Genomic DNA, 9,433 nt, shown 5'->3' on the forward strand with positions numbered 1-9,433 from the left:
GGGTGCTAGAATAAATCACTGCCATTGTGGTGAGGGAGCAACCCAGGCAGTCCCTGCCCATAATGCAGAAGGCTTCTATGAGACAAAATACTGCAAACAAAATGCCAAATTGTCAGACAGAGAAAACTGATTATAGTTTTGCTGAAGCCGGTACTGAGATGCCACCTGCTATGTTTGGCACATGACTGTTATCTATGATATCAGTGCTTCTCTGACAGTATTATTAAAGACCTGTTGAAATGAGAAAGCTGTCAAGCATATAGGGAGACAGAAAACTCTAAAACTTTCTTTTAGTGAAGTGATTTTGGAGTTACATGGACTGAACTGCATGGCTTATTGATTTATATGTTACTCTGTTGTGCCTTTAAAAGTGGTGACTGCCATTGTTTTCTGCCTTTTAACCCAGAATCACCATAGGACCAAACAGGGCCACTATAGCTAATTACAGATTACATCTGACAAGAAATTAAACAATCTCAGTGCTGTAAATTATGTCCTATACACTGTTAATGGAAAACATATCTTTTACTTAGAGCTTCCATGCAGCTGACAATGAGTTGCAAAGAGAAAAAGTGGATGTGTTCACATGTATGCATATGAATGCATGGATTAGACCCTAGTAATAGGTATTAATCAGTGTGAGGAAATATTTGAAGCTAGGGTGTAATCTGGTATGAAAAAAGGGTTTTGTTTTGTTTGGGTTTTTTTTTCTTCCCCATTCTAGTAGGATCCAAATGCTAACATGAACAAGTCAAGAATCCTTTCCTTATGTTCTCTGGTAATGCATTTCAAATTCATAGACGGGTAGTTACTGCGCCATCAGTGTACTGCACATGAATGCCAGCTAATCTGAAACACATGAGTGCGTGTGTGTGTATTCAAAGCGACATACCAAGTTTATTGGGCAGCTCTGTAGCAAGTGTAACAACTTTAAAAGTGCAGTAGTTATTTCTTACCTTAATTTCATAAAGAACTACGCTGTTGATAGCAGTGAGAGTGGTAATCTCTATTTCCTTGCTGTTGACAAGCTTCCAGGCCTGACATGCTAATACAAAGAAGGGAAAAGTTACCTTGTATAGTGAGAGCTTAATCCAAATTTATGGCTATCTCAAGAACTTGAGCATTTTCAAAGGTGTGGTCTGAAGTCTAGATTTAGAATGACCCTGTGGGTCATTCTTATAGTGGGGTATATACGAAGTTCATAAATGTGGATATATCTAAAGGATAGAAAATCTTTTCTAATTGCCAGTAGTGAATGTTATTCCTATCTGTAGTAATGGTAGGTACAAATCAAATAAGTTAGCTCCTGCCAAATTTTTTGCATATCATGGTGGTTGCTTTCAAAAATGAAATATGCAATACGGAGGAACTTTACACTTAGTATTGTGTTCAGTCCACACTGACAGACACAGGTTTCATTTCCAAACATCTTCTCATAAATACTGACTTTCATTTTTTAACTTATTTCTGTTAATCTCCATTAAGAGTACTTCTTTTTATTTCTTTCTAGATGTGGGCAGAAGAAAAAGCTGGTGATTAACAATGGCAAAGGGGCAGTGGAGGACAGGAAGACAAGTGGACTAAATGGAGATGCCAGCAAATTACAAGAAATGGTGCACTTGGTTCATAAAGAACAGTCAAATGACCAAACAGGAGCATGTGATGAATTCCTGACGGTTAATGAAACACAAAATCACCAGGAGCTTGACATGAACAGTGGTGTGTAATGGTACCAAGATGCTGAGTAGATCAGAGCTGGGGAAATTACAATTGATCACAAGGAACTTGGACATGAATTCAGAGATGCACTGTGCTACTGATTGATGTGTTTTGAACATAATTAAGTTTTATTCATTTTTAATCAGTTTAAAATTGTCTGAGTTAAAAAAATTACATTGCTTCCTGAAAAAAGCCCCCAAGATTTTTCAGTTCCCAGTTCCTGCACAGAGTTTATGTCATTGTTCCCCAGATGGAGGGTCTTCACTGTGCAGAGGTACACAAGTGTCCAGTCCCTCCATCTTACAGGCATTTAAAGTTACTAAACTTGCCATGGTACAAGATTAAGTAAAGAACAAATGTTAACAGCAAAAATCAAGTTTTGTACCAAAAAGTCCTTCTATACAATGTCTAAACCATAGGAATCCTTCAGAAATGCCTTCCAGCCAGGAAGAGCAGTGGGTGCATTCAGAACATAAACAAAAAGTGACATTTTATGATGATTTATGGCTGGGTCTGCAATGAGGAAAACCCAGAAGGACAGAATCTATTTATCTCTCTTCTAAATGTCTATGGCCATAGAGCAAGTGCTCTCAGGAGGTGGAATACGCAGATGAAAACATGAGAGAATACATAATAAACTTTTGTATTTTATTATCCTAACAATCTGTACAGTTATCCTTGAGTTTTTCAAGGATTCATTGATCTTCTTCCTCCCTTCTTCATTGGTCACAGTTTGTGCATGTTTTCAATGAGTCTGTTAGGACAATGAATAAAACAGAATGACCCCAGCTCTATCACACATGCACAAATCAAGCTATTGAAGATTGTTAGGGAAGATGACAGTATTTATTCCTGAAGAATAGGTCTACATCTTCTTCTGCTGTTTTACTTAGGAGATGCTGAGCCTTGTAAAACTTGTTTCCCCTGTAACTATTATGTTACACCAGTTTGCTGGGATTTTAAAAGTTGCCTTTTTATGATCTTGCTCAGTTTGTCTGAATTCTATTTCATCCATGGTTTTCCCTCTGCTTTTTAAAGATACCAAAAGAAACATTACTTGCTTATTGGTACCAGAAGTTCAAATTCAACAGAAAACATCAAAGAAAATAAAAGGAAACTCTCCTAGCCATGTAATATAGTTAAGTAACTGCAGCTGCATTGTTACATGCTTTTGTTTGTCCTTATGTGTCTGTTATGTAAAGTATTTGTATTAAGCTATGATGCTGTGCATTATATTTGTATGAGTTGTCAGAAAGAAAATTATTTACTGCCAGTAAATAAGAATAAAATAAGTGCCATTTTTAAGAAAGTGTATTGGAACAGAAGGAGAATGATAACTTCTAATAGGGCTGCCTCTAGAAAATGCAAGTAAAAACCGTCCACGGTAATTGCAACCAGTGGTCTGTGTCGGTTTTAGCAGGGCTGGTCAGATGTTCCTGTTCCCTGACCACATTATCTGTCTTTGAAAATGTTCTGCTAAGGCATGTTATTTTATGTTCTCTGTCTAAAGCAATTTAGAAGGCAAGCATTCAGCTGGCTAAATACTAGCGTTAGCTAGCAATTATCTTTACTAGAATATAAAGCACAAGACTGTTGACCATATTCCTCACTCACATCTCTCCAGCATTTTCCCATGTGTTTCATTGAGTTGCTCAGTGCCTTAGTATCTGCAGGCAGATCTCAGGGGCAGTTTATGCCTGAGCAAACATCCCAAGACGTGTGACTTTAAAGTACACATAGGGTGGTTTTGGACTTTATGTAGGTCAACATATTTCACCTACGTACAGTCACACAGCTCATGGTCCAAGCTAATGGGGTCAATGTGATTTTACATCAGTACTTGTGGTCCACTGTAAAACTTCTCAGTTCTTTCACGTGTTTTCATACTGAATTGTGTAGTGGGAAGTTTGTTGACTCTGTGCATTGATTTTTTTGTTTATTTCCTGAAATGTTTTTAAGCAAGCTTTTCTATTTGTCATTGTAAGTCAAAATGATCTGTCGAAGGCTGTGTTTAAACTGGTGTTAGGTACTCATTTCACTAAGTATGGAGATCCAGAATAAGAATTATTCTTTTCTTTAAATCCTAATTGAATATAGGTCTCAATCAAAAGGAGATATTTCATTGTCTTGAAGGCTATTTTTTTCTTTATAAAAGAGAAAAGAAAGACGTGGCATGTATTTTGTCTCCCTGTTCAGATGTTTAATGGTGAAATCCACAAACTCCTTTCTAATTTATCTAACGTTCATTGGCTATAAATACATGGACAACACTGGTTGGCTTCTTTTTATATTCTTTTATATGCTCAAGTTGTCTTTACAGAGGCAATGCCGTTATTCTATATATGCTGATTCTTTTTAGATTATCATCTGATTCATGTGTAAATCTTTCATTATAGTTTCAAAACTAGATGTGTAAAATAGTACATATTTTTATTAATCTTGGTTTTATTATTTGAGGGGTTGTTTGTTGTGTGTATGTGTTTTTTTTTATAGAGAGCACTTGATATGTTTGCATATTTATTTAACAGATTAATCAGAATGAAAGAAAATATCTTCTCTAAATTGTAACTAGAAATAGTATTGCTAAAACCACATTGAACTGTAAAATAAGCTTCCAAAAATAAACTTGATTCCACATTGAGGGTAAAAAGTAAGACTGGCGTTATTAGTGGGAGAGACCAGGCTGCACCGAGAACGGACACTGTGATCAACTTGTGTTATTCCTTTGTCTTGAACAGTTTTGAACAAATATAATCCAGACCACCCTTCACTGAAATACTGTCTAAAGCAGTAAGCAGAATAAAAAGTGGTATTGTATCTATTATGAGAATGTAATATTTTCATCTAACAACACAGGGTGTGTTTTTCACCTGCATTTTGTTGATGATCTTACAAGGAATGTTTGATTAAAGCAAAGAAAGGACATGCAGCTGTCATGTCTACCTGTGTGGTTGTTTTAAACCCTTTCCACAACATCAGTTCCACAACTTATATTTCTGCACAATGTTTTACATGGGATAGGAATGGATAGGAAGGATGACTTTATGTGTCCTTTGTCAACTACAGCAACATCTTCTGTTTTACGTAGTTTGAAGCAAGTTGCCTGGAATATTATTAGGAGTCAATTGCCAAGTGTCTCTTTAGAACACAGAAACAATGCTCGGCAGGTACAGAGGTCAGTAAATCATTCTGGTTAGGGCTGGTCCTAATTACTTTTTCCATGGAATTCAAGAAAAAATTAAATCCTCGGACAACTGTGCTCTGCCTCAGCATACACAGACACCAGAATATTTTGTAAACAGATAGTTAATCTGTTTATTTTATATACTATATTACGCCACTAGCCAATAGTTATTTCTTAGCCTTATTAAACAGTCCAAGGTTCTGAGTTCCCTGGTTGCAAGAGATTTCATTAGTCAAATACAAACCCTTTCGATAAACACAGGTGCTGACTAGTTTTCCTCCACAGAGCAGAAAAGGACAAAAAGGTGGGCAGGAAAAGCACAGTGCTGGGCTGTTACTTTGGGTGCAGTTTCAGCTGTGTGGGAGTGGTTACAAAGGGGAGATTTAGATTATATATATGAAGAAATTGTTCCCCGTGTGGGTGGTGAGGGCCTGGCAGAGGTTGCCCAAAGAAGCTGTGGCTGCCCCATCCCTGGCAGTGTTCAAGGCCAGGTTGGATGGGGCTTGGAGCAACCTGGTCTGGTGGATGGTGTCTTTGCCCATGGAAGGGGGTTAGAACTGGATGAGCTTAAAGGTGCCTTTCAACTCAAGCTGTTCTGTGATCCTGTGATTCTGTGGAAACTCTTGTTCCTTATGGGGGGGCAAGAATCGTGCAAAGGTGTTTTGGAGGTGGGAGCTCCAGAGGACTGGGGGCAGAGGGAGGACAGAGATGCTGAGAGAACAAGTAAAGGGAGAGTGAAATTTCTGTGCTATTACTGGGGAAGTCCCTTCAACACCCCCAGGACTTTGGTACTTGAAAGTTTCACAGCTCTGAGAAGGAAAAAAGAATTGGCCTTTTCCTGTGAACTCCCCCACCTCCAAGTCTACATTCCCCCACCTCTACATTGCCCACCTCATTTTGAACCATTTTCCCATGGTAGCTTATTTCTCCTTATTACTATGCTGTGCTGCATGTGGCATCCACCAACACCACGCTGAGAGCAAGTAGCTGTGACGATGAGAAATGGGAGGCAAAGAGCAAATCTAGCAAAGATGAGTAACAGTGTGTTTTGTACAGCACACTGTACTTTTTGTCTTCCCCATCTCACCCATTTGGAGTAAGGTTAGCAGCATCAAGGTTTCAACAATATTTATCTTCTTGCTCATCTTCCTGTTTTTAAAGGACCAGACTGACATGGATCTTCACATAGGTCAAACATGTGGCTGCACAGTGTTTTTGCAAAGTTTGAATTGAAGAAATGAACCCATCATCAAGGAACCTTTCCTGACCTCAAAGGACCTGATTTTTGTTAGAGTGCAAGTAAAGCAGATGCAGTGGAAGCTTTATGTATGCTTTACACACATCCTTCATTCAATTTTGTCTGCATGCTTCCAGCAAGAATTACAAAGGTTTTGCCAGACTGACAGCTTCAAGAAGCATCAAACATTTTATTAAACCTTCTTACTCGACAGAAAGAGGGATTTGGATGAACACGTGGATGGATGAAATCCATTTTCATATATTCTCTACCAGACAAATTTGTGCATTGAACGCTGATGAGAATGTCACTAGTTAGGTGTTTTCCTTGAGGAGAAAAAAAGAAAAATAATGATCTTTGGATCAAAACAAGTCCACAAATGAGAAGATGGCCATTTATGTTTTCAGAAATAGGCATAGTTTAAGCTAGTTTTAATATCCCAAACAGGAGATCTAACCATGTAAAACTACTTTTTGGCGGGGGGGAAGATTCACCATGCACAGTTCATGTTATAACCTGCCCTTTATACTAAAATGAAATACTTACAAGAAATTTATTTCCCATTGGCAAAAAATGTCTGTAAATTTACAGTAAAACAGGATTTGTCAAGTCAAATAGAACCTGGCATAAATTTAAGTGCATCTATTGGAAAACCCCCAAGCATTTTTTAGAATATTAGGGAAAAGTCTCAGTTGGCTGCCTTGTAAGTGATGCCAAAGGCACAGCTGAAGTTAAGGCTGTGTAGGCTGGCAGTGGGAAATCAGCATATGGCTCATAGGCAGTGGAGGCTCTGTACATCAAACAGGTTCCAGGTCTGCTAAGTTTGGGCCTGAAGTCCTTCAGACTCTCAGAGCAACCCAGGACAGAGGAGGATGCAACAAGTCATATTCCACCTCTTTCCCAGAGCCTGTAAGTTTTGTAACTGAAAGCCTTGCCTCAGGCAATTGTGTTAGGGTGAGGACAGCTTTAGTGCCCATATGCTAGTTCTGTGTTGCAGCGTATAAATGGTATGGTTACAGCAGAATTTTAGCTTTAATTCTAAATTTAGTTGCAGTCAGCGGCTTTTGGCACCATGTACTGAAAAGGCTTTTTTTTCATGTTTGGTGTTTTTTTTTCCCCTGGGTTAATCTGGTGGAAAAAAAGTTTAGATCATTTTCAGTGACCACATTTCATCACACGAATCAGGACCCAACGCTTTCATCTCACCCAGAGCAGACAGTAACAAACTGGGTATGTTCTGCAGTGATTGGGTGTTAAGTGTGAGTTTCTATTCATCACTTTTTATCAACTTACTTTTTTAATAACAAGCATCTGTTTCGGGGCTGCTGCTGCTGCAGATTGCTGGCAGCACCCTCACCGGAGCCAGCTCAGAGAGACTGCTTTCAGCATCTTTCAGCCTGAGCCTGTAAGATCAATTTTCTAGGCTGAGCTGAGCCCTGCATCCAAGGCAGAATGATCTCAGCTGACAACAACACAGCAAGGGAGAGAAAAGTCTTCAGGTGGGTTCTCTGGACTACAGCTGTCAATGATACAAGCCTCACAGCAAAAAGTATGTTGGGTTCATTTCACTTTTTGGATCTACAAATGATTCACTGTTTTGGCTTTGTTTAGGCACTGTCAATGTATGTCTAAATGCTGCCTGTCTAGCTGTACCCTAGTGTGCCAGTACGTGGGGTTTATTTTACTGTAAAACTGTCTTATAGTCATCCAGTCAATTAAGGATGTTTTGTTTTGCAGCAGTAGGTCATTAGACTCACCAGTGGATACAAGTTTATAGTTACTGGGTACTTCCCTGAAGCTCCCTTGCGGTTCATTTTCTAGTTAATGTTTCTTTCATTCATCAAAAGAAAGTCTGAAATGAACTCTAAGTAAGGATGCTTGCTTGTTCAGCAAGGGACTTAGAAACCAAACTTAACTTTCGTTCAAAAGGGTGACTCACCTGTGTGCAGAGGGCAGGTCTAAAGCCTACATCCCAGTCAAAAATGGGAGAAGCCATGTGCAGAGATGGGCCAGAGGGTCAGCCTGCTGCTGATTAACTGCAAAGGTATGGATCCTCCTCAGGGAGCCTTTTTTAGAGCAATCTTCACTCGTATAGAGTACTGCCTTCAAAAAACATTGTTGAAAAGTAAGCTAATAAAGCCTACCTGATCCTCACTTGAATTTAGATAATACTGGTGAGTTGGGTGAAAGTGGGATAACTTTAGAATGAATTTCCTACCCCAGTTCCTCTTCTTTCCCCTTCACAGAGTTGGGAGTCACTTGTCTTTCTCACTTGCATGTCTCCACATCAGCATTTCACAAGACACCTCTTGTGATGGAATCATGATGCACCTTTGGGCACCCCGGTACAAAACCCCCTAAACAGAGGTAGATCAGTCTGACAAATCAGTATGGCAAACATATTTTTTGTTCAGTCACAAGTGACAGTGAATAGCATTACACTGTGAAAGACAGACCCTAGGTTGCTTTTCTAAATACTGGTCCTTGTACTACAGAGGCACCACAGACAGCGTGTAGGCTCATTCCTCTGGATCCCATCACTGTGAGATGCAGTGGGTTTGTAATTTATCTGTCTACGCAGACACATTCTGCTTATTGCCACAGAACCTGCCTGCCTTTCTAACTGCCACAACCGCAAGAACTGATCTTGCATGCAATCTTGTTTCCTTCCTGGCCTGCTGCAGCAGAACAGCACTTTTGTTGCGTGCTACCCATGTGAGACAGCAGACAGTGTAAGGACTTGCTGCAAATAACTGGGTGTCATTTTTAATGTTTTCCTTCTAAAGCAGTGTAAGTTGGGGCCACCTGTTTCTTTCACGTCCTTGTCCTGTTTACATTTACTATCTAATACAAAGGAGAAGACTGTTTAAGGTTTAGCAGCCCTGAAGTGTCCTCTTGGGTTTTTTTTTCATGCCTGAGAAGGGCTATAGAAATATCTTTTAAGATGGGTCAGTGATTCATGACTCAGTGTCATTTATAGAACCTTATAGCAGATGCTATAAGATTGCCAGGTTGGACGGGGCTTAGAGCAACATGGTATAGTAAAGGGTGTCCCTGCCTGTGGCAGGGGGCTGGAACTGGGTGAGCCTTAAGGTCCCTTCCAACCCAAACCATTTGTGATTCTATGCTTTCCTGTAGGGAGGGATGCACTCCAGATACAAAGACACTCCTGAAATCATCTTTTTTCCTAAGGCTGAGGACATGATAAAACAGGGACATATGAGGGACTTGCAAGAGTTTAGAGAATCAGTCTTTGGTGTGTGTATTTCCAAACGGGACAATGTCATATAATT

At 39.5% G+C, this 9,433-nt stretch overlaps 1 protein-coding gene across 7 annotated transcripts in view; it reads left to right on the top strand.

The window, feature by feature from the left end:
- CD44 (CD44 molecule (IN blood group)) overlaps window positions 1–4,648 on the top strand; it is a 59,435-nt gene extending 54,787 nt beyond the window's left edge. For all 7 annotated transcript variants that reach the window (XM_062620233.1, XM_062620234.1, XM_062620236.1 and 4 more), the window contains one exon: window positions 1,511–4,648. In XM_062620233.1, the coding sequence (XP_062476217.1) occupies window positions 1,511–1,727 (217 nt within the window). In that variant the 3' untranslated portion in view covers window positions 1,728–4,648. The remainder of the gene's footprint in view (window positions 1–1,510) is intronic.
- Window positions 4,649–9,433: the final 4,785 nt, after the last annotated feature.

Source organism: Pezoporus occidentalis, unplaced genomic scaffold (genome assembly GCF_034315485.1).
Source record: "Pezoporus occidentalis ecotype Australia unplaced genomic scaffold, CSIRO_AGI_Poc_V1 ctg22, whole genome shotgun sequence".
NCBI classification, from domain to species: domain Eukaryota; kingdom Metazoa; phylum Chordata; class Aves; order Psittaciformes; family Psittacidae; genus Pezoporus; species Pezoporus occidentalis.